We start from the raw sequence: 17767 nt of genomic DNA, 5'->3' as shown, positions 1-17767 counted from the left end.
GTCTAGAGCAAGAGTTCCCTGGGCTTTCTGAAGGTGATTCAAAGCTCTCTCTTTTTTTGGAGATCTGCTGCTTTCTGGTTCATTTTCAGTTCGGTCTGTCTGTTATTTGTAGCCAAAACACTTGAACCACTATTGTGTTTACACATAACAGACCAGTTAGCAAAGAATCGTGTTTCATTTGGCATTAAATTTTAAATTGTGTCTTTAGGCACTTTGTTACTAGTTTCTGTTTCTTTTGTTGAATCTACAAAATATGCCAAATATAACACAGTTTGACAAACATAAAATACTATTATTGGGAGTCAGCAATATGGTTCCCAAAGAAGTATAAGGTGACAACCTGGCATATCTTAACATAGTGTGGAGTGTGTCCTTAAGAAATTTGAGGAAACTGGACAAGTGAAGGGCTGAAGAAGTAAGATAAGATAAGATAAGATAAGATAAGATAAAGTAAGGTAAGATAAGATAAGATAAGATAACCTTTATTAGTCCCACATGTCAGAAATTTGTTGTGTCACAGCAGAAAGTGGACAGTGCAAAGTTACAGTACCAAAAAATAAGAAAAACCCTGGAATAGGATAAGATAATAAGAATATGATACTATATACAACAGAATAAAATACTGCTAAGTCTTTGTTGTGGAGTCGACAGCAGTGGGAAGGAAAGAGGGGTGCCGCAGCCTGCCACTGGGTGGCTGTAGCTCAGTTGGCAGAGCAGGTCAGTCACTAATCAGAAGGTCGGTGGTTCGATCCCAGGCTGCCTCCTGGCTGCATGCCAAATTGGGTTGCCTTGGGCAAGATACTAACCCCATATTTGCTTACTGGTGGTGGTCAGAGGGCCGGTGGCGCCTCTGTCAGTGCGCCCCAGGGCAGCTGTGGCTAAAATGTAGCTTGCCATCTCCCCCCCCCCCCCCAGTGTGTGAATGCGTGTGTGAATGGGTGAATGACTGAATGTAGTGTAAAGCGAGTGTAAACTAGAAAAGCCATTTACCACTGAAGGTGTTCAGAAGGAGCTGTTCAGTGCTGTTAGAGTCTCCTGCATGGGTGGGAGATGTTGTCCAACAGGGAGCTTAGCCACCATTAGCCACCATTCTCCTGTCACTCAACACCACCACTGGGTCTAGAGGGCATCCTAGAACAGAGCTGGCCCTCCGGGTCATGTCTTGAAGAAACAAGACGTTACTGAAGAAGTGTGGAATCATCTTGCCAGAGATGAAGCGAAGCGAAGAGAAAAAGCAGCCACCATCCAAAGAACAGCTTTGGATGTCCTTCAGGAATCCTGGAGAGCTATTCCTGAAGACTACTTAAATAAATTACAATGAAACTACCTAACAGACTGCGCTGAAGAATAAAAATGTTCATTCCAAATATTGACTTTCAAGGTTGATAGAAATTATACAGCTTCTGTTTTTGCATTATACTGAATTTGGGTTCCCAAATTTAGTTTAAGATTTTGAACATCACACTATTTATATCAGTATAGCTCCCATGTGGCCACATGAGGATTAACAGTCTTTACATATAACACGTGATGTGTAATTCGACTTTTGCAAATGTGCTGAGAATATTCCATCTATTCAGAGAAAATACCAAGTTGCTAATAAAACGTTTTATTGAGTTTGTTCATAATTTGGTGGACACAGATTCTCCCAGTATGTGGACTGAACATCTGTGTAACACATTATTCTGGGAGCATCCGCTTATGTAAATGTAGTAATAGTATATTCCTCCTAGAGGTGCCACAGATTTTTGGTACCCCGGGTCAAACAGTGCCTGGTCCCTTTGATAAGGGAAGGACCTCTCGGCAAATACTTGAATGAGTCTAGAATAAATTTACAATATTTGTTTTAAAAACACAACTCAAATATGCCAATTTGTAAGCATAATTGAAATATAAGAGATATTCTGAACACCATAACATGGGGCCAGATTCTGCTTTCTCTACACGCACACCTACTGCTCTCCTAAAAAACTGGTTATTCCCATTTCTGAAGCAGGGAAGGTTATTTGGACAGAGGCTGTCATGGCATGACTAATGATAGATGATTGCAGTTTAATTATACTCTAGGGGTATCACTTATCTGTGGCTGTCTGGAAATAAATGAAGCTTTTCAATATGCCACACAGTGTGTGGAATTAAGGCACTATATCTTTGTCATTTTTTTCGAAATAAAACACAGTGAAAGGACTTCACTAGCACTATAAATTCATCCCTTTGTTATCTCTCTTTAGCCTACACTCATGTCTATTGTTTTAGTAGCAGATTATATGCGTTAATCTGGGGAGGGTCTCTTTAATCTCTGATGCAATCCTAAATTAAGTTGTCCAGTGAGGTCGAACAAGCACACACACACACACACACAAAAAACATCCCACAGAAAATGAATGCAAGTGGAAATCTGATTACTCAGGACTTAGATAGTGGCATCCCCCACCTCCGGATAGGCTAGAGGGAGATGCCCTGTGGTGTTGGTCCATATGGCATGACAGTTGGCACATGTATGTTTTTTGAGGTCTTGACCGGACTCTGTGTAATTTTATGGGCCACCACTCACAGTGTAATTTGTTTAGAATAATGTGTGGCAAGCTGAGTGCTCAAAAAGCAGTTATTCTTTCTACCTTCAGACTCCCAGAGCCCAGACTTTCTCCATATCTGAGAGGTGACATTTATGTCGGCAGTTCAGTGTTCAGATTAGAGTATATTTGGATTTTGTGCTTCGGGGCAGATTTACAAGCGAGTGATGTGATGTGCTGTGCACGGTTGGCTGGCGAAAGCTCAGATGCTGCCGAGGTACACTGAGTGTCTCGCTGCGGTCACACTGCAACTGGAAAAATCTTCTCTTTTTTTTTATCCCCCCTTTCCTTCTTTCCGCTTTTAATTCATCCTTTATGGGTGCAGAGGAGTCAAGTTATCATCGTGCAGCGCTCAGAGCGAAAAATGAGATTGGGAGGGGGGGGAGAGAGGGAGGCAGGGAGTGGGAGGTGGGGGGGTTAGAGTGTTTGTGTGACACAGAGAGAGAGAGAGAAACAGACGGAGAAAGAGGAAGAGAGGAGGCTGTGTGTTCGTTTTACCTCCTAATCAGTTTTCCTGGAGGATCTATCATCGGCTGCACGATAGCAGGCAAGTAGAAAGCGAAATAAGACGACCTTCTACCATCTCAAATTTGAGCCTCATACAAGTAAGGAATTTTTTTTTACATTATTCTTCACATTACATTATTCTGAGTCCCAGAAAATGAATCAATTTATTAAATGAGTCTATTTACAAATTGTTGACATCAAATGATCTTATCCTCGGTGTGAGTGTGTGTGTGTGTGTGTGTGTTTTCTCCAAATATATTTGACATGAAGTCAGATGGATGCAGCAGATGATGGAGTTTTATTTACAGATTGTTATTCTCTTGGTGTCAACATGCATTTTCCCCCTTGCCAACTTTGGGTATTTATTAAATCCCACCAATGACATTTTGCGTGCGACTGCGAGGACATTTCACATGGCAGCCCTGACTGATTCGTGTAAAGAGATTGGGCGTCATTCTGGTAAATGTCAGTGCCAACTGTGCATCGCTTCAAACTACTTTAACGAAGAGATAATATTTCCATTTTCATACCCGGCGACTGCCTTTTCAGCATCCCAGTTTAAGAACTAAAGCGAGAAGATTGCGCCGTTTTCCTCCCCTCTCGCCTAGCTATGTAAATGTCTTTTAAAGTATTCTCCTCAAAGAAGAAGAAGAAGAAACGTGGCTTTGAACCAGAGAGCTGCTTTCTATGCCCTGCTCCATATGCATGATTACAGCACAACATCTGTGTGTGTGTTATGTACTTCAGCCAGAGATGTGAACTGTAGCCTAATTATGCACTTCTAGATGAATTATGAGTTATGATGTGTACTCATAATAATTATTAGTTAGACCAAATTGCCTTATGTGGAGCAGCTGTCTGTTAAAGCTGGTAATGTGGTGGAGATAATTGGCTCACACTGGTGGGATTTTTTCTAAGTGAGAGAAATGTAATTGTGTGAATGGTATAACAACCTGAATTTGAACTGTGTTCACATCTCTGCCATCCAAAAGTGGAGCATATGCAGACGCACGGGGAGCTTTGATGACTTGTCCTGAGAGAATCTTCTGTTGCCCCAGTTTCTATCTCTGAAAAAAAACGGCACACTATGGCAAGAAAAGAGAACAGCAGCTGGAAAACAGACGCGTGGAACTGCACGTGCACGGTGCGGCTCCCTGCCCCGGTTGCCCGTGTGAACGAGCCATCGCACAAATTTCACAGTTCACAGGTTTTAATGAGCTACCGCAGCCTGTCCATCACACTGACGGGTGGGGCGCACCTTAGCAGGCCCGGCAATCAGACAATGACTCTAAACCAGGCAATTTGTAGGATCACAGGGACCACAACGGGGGGAGTTATTTTTGAACACATATTTGCCACGTGCTCACTGTGCTAATAAGAGAAATATGCAAAATGCTGCTTTTGGTGGTTAAAAAAACTGCAAGAGATCAGTAAATATACTGTAGCTGTGGCGGAGACTATTGCAGTAACACTAGACTGATGAAAACTGCAAGCAAGCTGGGATAAACAGGAGCACTGTGGACACACTGAAGAGAGTTACCATCATTTAAGAGGAGGGTAGGTGACAGTTAATGGGACAAACACAGGCTGGCCAACAGATTGCTCCCAGCCTGACGCTCAAGGCTATGTGCAGCAGCCTAGATCGAACTGCTGATGGGCAGCTCAGGAAATATGATCATACATCACCTGCTACAGATGCTTAAACCTCCCTGCTTTCCTTGAGCTGAAAGGAGTCGCGTCGCTTGCAGTTTCGAAAAGGAGCAGATATCAGCAAGGAGACAGAAATGTTTAGAAAGTTTTCCCTTTTACGTTTGAATGCCTGCTGACGGGTGCGGAAAGGTTTTTGTTTGTGACCCCTTCCTTGCGAATTACAGGAGAAGATTGAGGGAGGCAGTGAGACGTGTGGTTGCTGAGAGACTGCTGTAGGTGGATTATGAAATGCAGGAGGGGGGGAACAGGGGCCAGTCACTCAGCTGGGAGAGTATCGAGTTGTGCAATGATGGGAAATGTCAGTTAAGGGTGGGGGTGGGGGTGGGGGGGGGGGGGGGGGCAGTGAAGAAAGAGCTTGGACACAGATCTCTAAATGAAAGGTTAATTTGATTCAGCTGAGGTGTTTTGTTTTGAACTGTTGTACAGTGGCACGGTTTAATCTCTTAGCAGATATCCCCCACCCCCACCCGTATCTGCAGCACCAGTATTACATCCCCTTATTACAATCTAACTCAGTGCTTTTATCTCTAATTCTAATGGCAGATTACAGACATGGATGCTCCCCTTTCGACCCCCTGTAATATCCAGATTTGTGAGGTGACCTGTGACTCCTTCCGGATCATGTGGGATATGACCCCCGAGGACACGGCCAGAGCCACACACTTCTTCATCGACTTAAGCCGCAAGGCCAACAGGGACCCCAACCGCTTCAAACACAGGGTCTGATCATTCTGTAACTCCAGCATGACCTCACATACCTTTCCCCCACCTTCTCCCCGAAGGCAGCCCGCTCCGTATTGGTGTCATCTAGACTCATGCTCCAGATTCACACACAGTGCTCGTTTTCATCATTCGTTTACTGTGCGTCATTTCCTAATTAACAGCGGGCAGCACGAACGAGGCAGGAAATCATTCGATTTTCATCGAAGTCTGCTGAGCAGATGACTGCCTTACACGTTGTTACTCGGAACACAGAAAACTGTGGTTGTGCCCTTTCAGTCACTTCCAATACAAGCGAAAAGGAAAATGTGTGCAGTCAACAGCTTCGGGCCAGTGACTCACTTGCACATTGTTTCTTTTATTATATATTTTTTTGAAAGTGGACAAAACCTGACAAATTTAGCTGCAGCATGGAGACGTTTTCATGTTAATTCCTTCCCGTGTGCATGGTTAAATTCATTAATTTAGAAGATTTCATGAAACGCAGATATAATGTGACAACAAATCTTTTTTTAGTTTTATCTTTAATGTTGGTCAGAGTCTATTAATCTTGAGCATAGGGAAGAGATGTGTAGCTACCAGCTACTTTCCATCTGCTCTCTCTGGGTCATATTAGATATATAAGATATATAAGCGATGATAGCGGCTCAGACCAACAGAACGGCTGGAACTCCTGTTGAACTTAGTTCCACTTTAAGTTAATCTAAACATTATTCCAGCTATGCAGCATTTTCAGTGTGAGCAAGATAAATTGCTGACTTGGATGAATTTTAGAAATACACTCATGCAGTGTGCAGTTCCACAGAAGCTGGTGAACTCCTTTGTGGTTACCAGAACCTCTATGTTACTCATACAGCCCGGTCTGATTTTCATTCAGCACTGACGTCCCAATTAAAGACAAACATAACATGACTCAACACAACAGCAGTTCATATCTGTACCTGAAGTGCCGAGTCACCTCTTACAGTGCAAGGCGGAAAAAGTTGTGAACTCTTCACTTCATGAACTTGTTTTATCTCCTTTACCAGCAAAAACTTCATCGCTCATTTCCTGTAGCTGCTTGTGAGGCCTTTGTGGACTCTGAGATTTCATGATTGTGCATCTTCTATTCAGGTCACAGTCACATCTCAAGTGGGCTAAAGTCATGATTTGGCCATTCTGAAACCTGCAGCTTTCCTGTGGTTCATTAACGTGCTGTTGATCATCATGTTGTTAAGTCCGCTCTCATATTGACTTCTGTCCTGAAATTCAAATGAAAATTTTCTTGGTCCGCTTTCAAATGAATATTTTTTCCCTCAGTCTCTGCAAGCTGACAGGCACTGTGGTAACAAAGCAGCCCCAAATGATGATGAACTTCCAGCACGTTTGACCCCAGATGGCTTTTAGAGAAGTCATTAGCACATAGGGTCACTTCTGTGCCCCCGCCAGCACTATGGCTATTACTCAGACATTAAAAATAAACTGTGTGATAATTAAACTTAAACTTAATGATGAAACCCTACTAACTCCAAAGACTTCAACAGCTATGGATTCCCTCTTCCCTGCTCCACACATCCAAAGCCACCACAAGCCTTATTCTCAATACATTTCAAAACGTATTTTTTCCTTCCAATCATTTTTAAAATTTTCTTCCCTTTTTTTCTCGTGTTCTTTTTAATAGTTATACTGATGGCATGCCTGTAGCCTGAAATAATGATAATGAAAAGAAACAGTTGCTATCTCCGCAGACGCAAAATGCCGACTGTAATTATGGCATATTATTGCAGCACGCATTCACAAACTGAAAAGTGCTTTTGTGAAGTCAAGGCAGGGGTAGTGCTCAGCGAGCTCTTCTTAGATGGAGGATATGATTTCTCTCTGATACACGAAGAGGCACAAACAAACTTGCATCAGAGATGTTGCTATGGATATATGGACCTCTGAGCCTGTAGTAATTAGCTGTGCTGCTTAGAGGCCTTGGTCAAAACGAAGCTGCTGTTTTGATTACATGTATCCTAGTTACAGCAGCTGGGGCTTAAAAATGGAATCTCACACTAATAAAGGCAAAGTTTATGGAAGGAAATGCTTGACTAACAATTGCATCTGCATCAGCTTTGAAATGTAAATGATGCATGCGGCAGACCGTTAAAGGCTTGCATCCTGCACCCTGGTGTCACCTGTTTCCTGCTTCATCCTGCAGGACGTGCCGACCAAGCTGGTGGCCAAAGCCGTGCCTCTCCCCATGGCAGTGAGGGGACACTGGTTCCTCAGCCCGCGGACAGAATACTGTGTTGCTGTTCAAACTGCTGTCCGACAGCCAGATGGTGATTACTTGGTCTCAGAGTGGAGCCAGGTGGTGGAGTTTTGCACCGGGGGTAAGACATGCACTCGTGTGTTGTGACTAAAATAACAGTGATTATGCATGCAGTCAAACATCAGAGATCTGACCAAAGTGATACAAGAGAGGAACAAAAAGTGCAGCGCACAAAAATGGCAAGACAACAACCCACAATTCTGTCTCAGCACCAGATAGTCATTAACATTTGAAAGTAGTGCAGACTTCAAGTAGTTTCACAGCTTCAAAACTTAAACTTTGCAGACTACGCCATGGAGCACCTACAGCAGCTTCTCGACAAGGCCAAGGGCTCAGCGGGCAGGCTGCTGAAATTCTCTGTCTTTTATCGCAACCAGCACCCAGACTACTTTGATTATGTCAGGTAGGCACTTCACTTTTTCTCTTTATTATACATTCCCATATGCACGAAGTGCAATAACTCATTTTCCTTTTCATGTATGGAATTAGAAAGGAGTGTGGAGGTCTGATGCGTCCAGCACTCAAAGACACCAGTGGGAGTCACGGCTCACCCATCAGCGGCAAACTGCATGGAGTCTTCTTCAGCTGTAACACAGAGTTTGACACAGGGCTCCCTCCCAAAGACTCCCCGTACGGACCCCTGCGGTTTCAGATCCCGGCTGGACACTTGCTGAACCCCAACATCTGCCTGTATTTTGCAGACTTCTACTGCATGTACACGGCCTACCACTATGTGGTGCTGGTGCTTGCCCCTGTTGGCTCAGAGGGAGATGCCTTCTGCCGCACCCGCCTCCCTATGCTGGACTTGGCTTCCAACCCCTTTTTGACTTACACTGCCTCTCAGAGACCCGGGGAGGAGCCCTTGTACTGCCACGCCAGCGACGTCATCCTCGAGGTGCTGTTCACCGAGCCGGTTCACTTGGATCAGGGCGGCGTGGAGCAGATCAGCGGGCACCAGCTTATGAGTCTGACCACCGCCAATGCCAAGAAAGACCCGAGCTGCAAAGTGTGCAACATCAGCGTGGGACGCTGAGGGAAGCGCTGGCGCAGAACTTGAAGTGTGCAAGTCTGCAGCCAAGACAGACGCTGTGATGCAAAAAGATGGTTGAGCCCATCATGTGTAGGTCAGAACACTGTGGAAAGAGTCACCTCTCAGGGTGCACTCGTGCTGCTTTCCCTCCTCCCTCCTGCCTGGACCAGATAGTGTATTTAAACTAGAAGACTTATAAAAGTGTGTATAGCATTACTCCATCCTAATCACAGCTGGAAATACAATGAACATCCATCCATGACAAAAAAATGCAGTGAAAACACAACAGGCTTAAGAAGACTGTTTTTTCTGGCATCATCATGGTGATGTCTTTTTTTTTGTTTTTGCCCATTTTCCCTTTGATGTGTTTTTTTCACAACTGACATTTTGACTTGTTGCAATATGGAAAATCAGGCAAAGTAATAGTCAAGGTGAGGTTTTTCTAATATGGACACTTGCTCACTTTCATAGCTTACTCAGCCATCATCAGTCCTCCTGCTCTTTCTCTGCTGTGACAAGTCAAAGCTGGTGTGACGGCATGTAAACTGTTTTTTTTTCCTGTGGAGATTATTTCAGCTTATTGTGATCACCTCTCAAACAACATACACTGCCATGTGTCTCCTACAAAATGAAGTCTAATCACTTATACTACACTGAAACATGAACGTTAGTTTCCAGCATCCTCACTGAATACTTTCCTGCTTCACTTTAAATGTAAGGTTATGACTAAGAAATTGTCATACTGCAGAACAGTAGGATACTTTGTAACAGTAAAAGCCATTAGGAGGAGGTTCAGTGTTTGAACATAAGAGAAAGGTAATGAGGAAGCTCTCAAAGCCCCCTGCAGTCGCTCTTTGGCAGCTGTGCTAAGATTAGCGGTTACTGCTATTGGCCTCCTGTTTGTCCCTGCCCAGTAATCTCTGACCTAAATGGGAATCCCAGAAATGCCTAAAGTGAAAGGGATCCCCTCCCTGTCGCACAACAATAATTCATCCTGCGGTGACGGGCCAAAATGCAGGACGCGCCAGCAGAGCGTGGACAGTGTGTGTTGCTTAACGTGAAAGGAACTGACACCAAAACTGATCTGTTTTAAAGACATTTTTAAAATATAGAACTGTTACTAAGCAGTATAAACATGATCAAAAATAAAAGAAGTAACATTTCACAGAAAAACACAAAAATGTACACTAAACCTTCACCCAGGACTGATACAGTATAGACGAAGATGGGGAAAAAACAGGATCACTTCTAGGTTTAGTGAGTCATGACCTTTCACTTAGATTCTTCCCATGGCACAGATGTGAGTTCACACTCACTGTAATGCTGTAATTCTGTCCATTGTTATTGTCCCAAAAAGGCTCGCTGTGCCCTCCTGGCAAATAACTTAAACAGAACTCAATCTTCCTTTTGGCATCTAGCACTTTAGGAATGGTAATGTCAAATTCAAAGATGTCCGTCTGAGGTCCTCCGAAGCGTTTCTGCAGGTACGTGCAGGGCACGTCTCTGTAGCTCTGCCACGAGTCAAAGGTGATGCGCACACGCACATCCTTCTGGTAGCTGACATTCCCAACTCTCACGGTACCCCGGAGGGTCTTCTCGCTGATACTGCAGTTCTCCAAGATGACCATGCTCTCTGCCAGCTTGGCACGAAAGGCCTGGAAATTTGCAGATGGCTGCAGGAAGCCCAGTTTGAGCCGTGTTCCTGGGCAGCAGGTGCTGACTGTGCAGCTGTAGCCATCCTCTGTCATGCTGCCTAAAGACTGCAGCGATGGCAGCAGGTCGAGGTCAGACTGCTCTTCTTTGTCGGAAAACACTCGCACGGCTGTTAGAGACAATCCCCGCGAGTCGGCAAAAACAACACGTTTGCTCTTGATTGGGAACAACACATCATCATCGCCGTCGTCCAAGTCATTGAGGAAAGGTGAGGAAGGATGGGGCGGGAAGACTTGGCTCAAGATGTCAGAGGATAAGTGCTCTGAAGCTGGAGGACGGATGCAGGATCGCTGGGGTTTCAGGATGGGAACCCAGACATGAGGACACAGTTGTTTACGCTGGTTCAAGCACAGCCTGACAGCAATCTCCAGCAGTCCGGCTGACCGAGCCATCGACCCAAAGCCAACCACTGGCAGGACACTAACAAGAAACACATGGGGACCTCAGTACTGACTGGAAATGTGAATATATCTTTGTATATATCGCAGTTGTGTCATTACATGTTTATGCAGGGCTTTTAAGGAAGGCATCACAACGTGAAAGTGATCTGATAAAAAATATTATGGTAATTTTAATTTAACCCCTAAAGACGTTGTGCAAGCTAATCTACACAGTTTGTGTGTGTGTTGTGTCTGCTTACGATGTACTGGACATCTCCATGCTGGTATTCCTATGCTGAGTGATGGGAATATTGTCCTCAATGTTTGGAGTTCTGGAAAACAGAAAAAAATCTGTCACGATTACAACAAAATCTGTATTTAAAAAAGAAAAAACGTTGCACACAAAGATTGGTGTGTGACAACATGCAACAATCTTTGTGTAATGTACTTACAATCTCCCATGAGTAGCGTGTTGCAGTTGTGTTGTCAGTTGTTCCCCACAGGAGAATCTGGCACAACACATTTATATCACCTCAGTTTAGATGTCATATTGTAAACTCCGCCCTCTTCGCTGTCCTGACCAATCAGCTTGTGACTTTGTTTCTCTTTATGTCTCCCTGTGGTACTGCATTTCAGTAGGTTTTATGTTTTCATAGGTTGCCATTACTTTGCATAAATAAATAATTAAATTATGGGAAAGAAACATATAAACACACCTAAATGTTAACCATGAATATTTATGTGAAGTTAAATATTTGTATCGTCACCTTGCACATTCATTGTCCAGTGTTGACGATCTGTGTTACGTACATAAAAGTCTTCTTTGTGTAATTCCACTCTGCATTATGGAAACTATCCAGGTTTTCCTGCCCTTTATTCCCACACCTGTTAGTGGACACAGATCCCACAGAGGCCTGGGCATGGCTCCAAACCTTTGCTATCTAGCGCCTGCTCTAAAGGAATCACTGCCCCACGGTCCATCAGCACGAGCAAACCTGAGGAGGGCCGGATTACAAACAACTCTCAGCAGGCTGGTCACTTAGCCGAAGAAGCTATTCAGGAATCAGTCCATGTGCGTATGCGAGTATATCAAGTTCCACACATATCCACACATGGAAGACCTATCTTTACTGAGACTGTTGCCACCAAACTACAGGATATTTTTATGACTTTACAATTAGTGTGAAATGATATAAACTGTTACAAATGTCAAGATTTTACAAAGCCTAAAAAAATGGTGTAGTATTTAATAAATGCAATTCTTTCACAATCATTTTATTTTTTTCTCCAACTCACATTTCAAACTATCTTCGATGCCTGAGGGAATATTTACTTTATTTTCCAACATTTTAATAGGAATAATAACAGGCCCGTTCCCCACACTGTATGCTATCAGACATTAAATCAACTTGATTTGTTCCTGGTTTTACCAGGTCAAGGCACACACGATATGACAGCAGTGTGATAATCAGAACATCAAGTAACATTTCTTCTCCAGGTCTTCTATGAATGCAGTTTAAGAGTTAGCAACACAGAGTAATCAAGACGATTGTCTAAGCCCACTCTTTCAATCCCTTATTAGTTCTAATTACTGGTGAATTTATGTGAAGGCAAACAATAAGCACTGATTGCTCCCGCTGAAACACTTACATAACAATGCTATCATAACATCTTTTAGGTTAAAGTTTAAAGCAAAGTCAAAAAGGAAACTTTCAACATGTGAAAAAGAGTAATGTCACGATGTACAACAGATACGTGAGCATGTCCTTAAATCACAGCAAACAAACCCTGATCTATAAAGAGGCATGCACATGTAGCATGAGCACAGGATGGAAGGCATTATGATGCCAAGTGAACTGATGAAATTTCACTGTCGGGTCATCTGATGCATCCGGTTATGGAGCAGCTGAGAAATCATCCAATAACATGAATCATTTGGATGAAGCAACATGAAGAGTAATGAATAAACAGATTAGATAGAGCTGTCTTTATCAGTCACACGCACAACAACGTACTACACAAAGCATATGTCATGACGTGATTAAAAAGATCCAAAAATACAAACTCAGCGCTGCAAAAACCTAGTTTAGTAAACAGGGTTCATCCACAGCTTTTAGTTTCCGCTGGCAGTGACCTCGATTGTGTCCCCCCCGCCCCCACAGAATTAAATTCTGGTCCCATGGTGCTACAAACGTCTCTATATTTACACCCCAAAAGTCAGTCCTTATTCTGGATGAAAGATGAGGATGAAAGGCGTGCTTCCTGATGTGATCTCTGTGCAGTCTTTATTTCAGGAATGTCTCCTGGATCCAAAGTAACAAGCAACCTGCAACATATAAAAGACCACTATTAATTGCCCTTGACTGTTAACAGTAGTTTAGTTTAGAGATGGCAACTAAAATTTGTTGTAAACACATCATGGTGCTTTAAAATTTCAATGCTGTTTTTTTTTTTATTATCTGTTGCCAAGAGACAATGAACACTCAAGAAGGGAAAAAAGGGAAAGAGAAAAAAGTAAGCGCTAAAAATAAATCCAGATGTCACAGCAAAGCCATGGCTTATGTAAGAGCTGCAGAAATGAATTATTAGATGCGTGTAGAAGAGGGTGTGAGGGCAGTATTGAGTTAATGACAAAGATGGCTCAGTCAAGGCTCACTGGTACTGACCTTTGCATTCATATCAACTGCACAGCTCCACTTGACACAAGTGGAGCTATAGTTCGATAACGCATTAGGTGCTGAGAGCCCTCTTCGAGATCCACGACATACTCTCTGATAGAAGAGACACAGTGGAGATTTTATCAGTTTAGTATCTATACAGAAAAGGGTTAGAGAATGCAAGAAGGCAACACTGCCACCTACTGGATGCCTAAATAATAGCACATCCAGAGAAATATTGACAAACAAACCTCTGATCCTCCGTTTCAGGCTCTACCAGGATGTTTTCCTGTCTCTCTTTCACTCGCAGAAACACAAAGGAGTCCAGGCAGGGCTCAGGCACTAACATTAGGATACACAGTGGTGAAACCAGTGCAATGGTCAGTGAAAATGTCACAGCAAATGTCACCATCTGTCTGCATGGGCTAACAGTATCACCATTTTAGACACAGAATGACACCTTACCTGCTTTGAGCATATCCATAGTCTGTACATTGGCTGGCATGCGCTTCAGTGCTACAGCCTTCAGGTAGCTTTCTGTGTTGGCATAATACCTGCAAGCCAGATGTGTTGGCATGTGATTTAAAAAAAAAATTCCCAAGTGTTGCAAGAACCGCAGCGATTTAAACGACTTTATTCCAGTACACTCACTCTTTGGCAAAAGCAAACTCCTCAGGCGACAGCAGAGATGGCTCGCCCTCACCCCGAGACTTCTCTCTCTCCAAGACATGTGGGAAATACTTTTCAATCTAGACATGAACAGCACAAAAGGTCAGGCAGATGTCACCAACTGCCACAGAGTGAGAGAAAACTCAGTTTTGTGGCGCCGACCCAACCGACCTTCTGCAGACGAGAGCGCAGGTAGCTGCTGAGAACGTAGCGGATCCTGTCTATTTCCATGCGATGGATGCTGGCCTTTGCATCGCCTTTCTTCACCCGCTGCAAGTTGGACTCCTGTTGGTGACAAAACTGTCAGAAATTAAAGGGTCCTTTTATTCAGGGCTACTCAGAATGACCAGCCCTGGGATATGTTTGAATATCACAGTTTTAATACCATCCTAATCATCTGAACTGAATGAATCTCCACAGCTGGATGTATAGTAATGTAATCAAGGTTCTACTGACAGGCAGCAGCTTTAGATAGTAGTTTGTCACAGAGAAAACCATGTTACCCTGAATTGTTTGAGATTTTATTTTGAAACCACCACATTACACATTTGACATTACCATCAAATTCTTGATATCAATTGCAGGGCTTCCTATAGATCAATTTATCCATACTAATAAAACTAAATAGTAAGAAAACCAGCAATGAAGTGCTGATCTGTCAGGTGACAGAAGAAATTAAAACATTTTTGTAATAATTCAAGTAAACGAACAAAAAGAAGAAATCTCAGATATTCCTGAATTCAACTTCTATATTTTGAACATTTTATGATGTTTTTTGACCCACTGAAAAGGAAATTACTTTCTTTAAACTCCAACTGAAAAATAAATTAATTTGTGTGTATAAAGTGGCATTTTGAGCTCTAGTGAATTGTAATGGGTATTTTTCTACACTCTTTTGCTTTTTATGGGTTAAAAAAGCATAAATTACAGTTTAGAAGAGGTGGAATGCACCTATTTTTGTTTGTTAAGCCGCTTAACATTGACCTATGAATCATCCGAGCACGAAAAGGCACCGAATTCGAAGGAAAAGCCAGTAACGCGTCTGCAAAAACAACAGACAACTTAGCAAAGAAGCTATTTTAATGTGCTACTTTAGGCACTTTGCTATTGGGAGCCTGTAGCAAAAAACACATTCTTTCTTTTCACTCCTTTAGTTGAATCTATTAAAAATGCCAAAGGAAAAAAAAAAAACATTTTACACGTATGAAATTATATTTCTACACCAACAAGATGATTCTCACTGAGAATCAGCTTGTTATATCTCAGCATGTGTGCCATTAAATAAAATTGTGCAAACTAGACAAGTTTTTTTTCCAAACAAGTCATTTTTCAGCATGGCAATGATCCCTAACACACTGCCAATGCAGTAAAAGCATACCTGGATGGGAAAAAAAAAAAAAAAAAAAAACCCCAAACATTTAAAAATAAAAATAAAAAAACCCACACAGCGGAACACTATCAGTCATGGATTGGCCTCGACATCACTGAAGCAGTGTGGGATCATCTTGATAGAGAACAGAACAAAAGGCAGCCGACATCAAAGAGCTTTTAATGTATTTTAAGAAGTCTGGAGAACAATTCCTGAAGATTACTTAAAGAAATTACAAGAAAGCTTGCCCGAGAGAGTTCGGGCTGTGTATAACATAAAGGTGGTCATACGGAATATGGACTTTCAAGCTCATTAGAATTGTACCAACTTTGCTTTTGCCTTACATTCTGCATGTCAATTTCACTACATCATAGCAAAACATAAAAAAGTGAGAGGTGGCTCGAGACTTTTGCACAGTACTGAATATAGTTTCCCCTCTGCTGCATTTGAATCAGTCATGCACATTGTCATAGGTTGCAGTCCTTCGCGTTTCAGTTGCTGTTTTGCAATTCAGAAACTCAACTATAACCATGCATGCCACTGAACATTAGAAACAACCCACAGCAGGAGGTATTCCCCGGGTAGTTTACCATATGAGTCAGCTGCTCCATCACACACTCCACCACCTCTGATTTGTTCTCCAGCAGCTCCGGTGAGAACTTCTCATTTAGCCAAGCCTGTGGGCGACACACACGGACACAACAGTGAAGACGGTGCTGAATATCTAATAGAGGTGAAGAGTCTGCACGTCAGGGGAATAATCTGGCCTACTTCTTCCAGTTTAGCGATCAGCTCGGCCGGGGTCATAACATCCTCCTGGGTGTCATCCTGGTTGAAGTCGCTGCCGTCGTCAGACAAAGCGTCCGACATGGTTTTCAGTAAAAATACAAAGTTTCACCAAAACGCAGAATATCTGTTGAATTAAAAATAAATTTATAATAAAAATAGAGCAATTAAAACTGAATAATATGAGAGAAAATGTACTAATGCGACTACTACTGTCACAGCAGCCACAAGTTAGCGGAAAAACTCGTTGTTTATTCGCGCCACTGGGATTCTTCTCGCGAGATTTACAATGTGCTCGTTTCCCCGAGTTTAGCTTGTCAGGCAAGCCTTCTCGTAGGCTTAGTATAGTTTTATTAATAATTGGACGGAGCATTCAATAAAAGACAGTAAATTCGTTTCTAGACATTCAGGAAGAATATTGATCGGGGATGTTGAGGATTTTCTGCTACAGGAGCGCAAACTTTAAAAGTTCAATGAGCCCGGTTTTTCCTGAAATGCAACACTGAGGGAATCTTCTCTCCATAACACGTGCTGTGAATACAAACAATACACTCAAAATATTGTATGTTGCTGAAGATTGTCGTAAGTAATGCTAGAGTGGTATAAAGTGGTGGGAGAAGCATTTCTATGGTGTTTTCACGGATCATAATTAGTAGTTATGTTATTGTGTTTATATTGCGAGAGATACCTTTATATATATATATGTATTATATATTTTATATATTTAAAGATAATTACTGCTAATACTATCAAATATATTACACAAGCATTAATTATTATCTAGAAAAACCTCATAGAAATGCGTCCCATGCCACTAATAGACATAATATAATAGACACTATATAAAAGACAGTGACAGCACAGGGTACTGCATATTCACTCAAGAAATACCAAAAGATTGTGATTATTACAAACACACAAAGACATAACTGATGCCGTAGATGTCAATTTGATTTCCTAAATCAGCATGTCATTAAATTATATCAAATTCAATGACATGCAAAACATGCAACATGCAAAACAACAGTTGCCAGTAAACAGTAAAGGTGCTTTGTGTTGTAAAGCAAAGACTCTAAAACCAATAAAAAGAAACTCCAACAATCAGATTAACCATTTTGAGCAAGCGGCTCCCTTTTAATGGGAAGAAACCCCTGGCAGAACCAGGCTCAGGGAGGCTGTGCCATGAGTGGTCGTGGGGAGGGAGGAAGCAAAAACAACACTCTGCGGAAAAAAAAAACAGAGATTAAAAATAACTAATGATTAAATATAAAGCAGCATATAAACACACAGAGTGTGAATAGAGTTGAATTAAGAAGAAATGCTCATTGCATCATGGGAAGTCCCCCAGCAGCTTGGGCCT

At 42.3% G+C, this 17767-nt stretch overlaps 3 protein-coding genes across 4 annotated transcripts; 1 reads left to right on the top strand and 2 right to left on the bottom strand.

The window, feature by feature from the left end:
* Positions 1-3027: 3027 nt before the first annotated feature.
* phyhip (phytanoyl-CoA 2-hydroxylase interacting protein) lies at positions 3028-12190 on the top strand. 2 transcript variants are annotated; one of them, XM_006805929.3, is made up of 5 exons: positions 3028-3178; positions 5334-5510; positions 7690-7864; positions 8089-8206; positions 8293-12190. In XM_006805929.3, the coding sequence occupies exons 2-5, from the start codon at positions 5343-5345 to the stop codon at positions 8834-8836; spliced, it is 1005 nt and encodes a 334-aa protein (XP_006805992.1). In that variant the 5' UTR covers positions 3028-3178; positions 5334-5342; the 3' UTR covers positions 8837-12190. The 2 variants fall into 2 exon arrangements, with proteins under 2 accessions (XP_006805992.1, XP_006805991.1); XM_006805928.3 differs by having other exon boundaries at positions 3034-3120.
* ppp1r3c2b (protein phosphatase 1 regulatory subunit 3C2, duplicate b) lies at positions 9923-11495 on the bottom strand. The gene is made up of 3 exons (XM_006805930.3): positions 11379-11495; positions 11187-11258; positions 9923-10966 (listed from the first exon to the last, which is right to left on the bottom strand). Exons 1-3 carry the CDS (start codon positions 11447-11449, stop codon positions 10096-10098), a joined length of 1014 nt encoding a protein of 337 aa, XP_006805993.2. The 5' UTR covers positions 11450-11495; the 3' UTR covers positions 9923-10095.
* gins4 (GINS complex subunit 4 (Sld5 homolog)) lies at positions 12042-16650 on the bottom strand. The gene is made up of 8 exons (XM_006805927.3): positions 16393-16650; positions 16212-16298; positions 14424-14537; positions 14235-14332; positions 14049-14137; positions 13835-13925; positions 13593-13697; positions 12042-13252 (listed from the first exon to the last, which is right to left on the bottom strand). Exons 1-7 carry the CDS (start codon positions 16489-16491, stop codon positions 13601-13603), a joined length of 675 nt encoding a protein of 224 aa, XP_006805990.1. The 5' UTR covers positions 16492-16650; the 3' UTR covers positions 12042-13252; positions 13593-13600.
* Positions 16651-17767: the final 1117 nt, after the last annotated feature.

This window comes from Neolamprologus brichardi, chromosome 12 (assembly GCF_056152115.1).
Source record: "Neolamprologus brichardi isolate AB-2024 chromosome 12, ASM5615211v1, whole genome shotgun sequence".
Taxonomy (NCBI): Eukaryota; Metazoa; Chordata; class Actinopteri; order Cichliformes; family Cichlidae; genus Neolamprologus; species Neolamprologus brichardi.
This window is presented reverse-complemented; position numbering and strand designations above follow the sequence as displayed.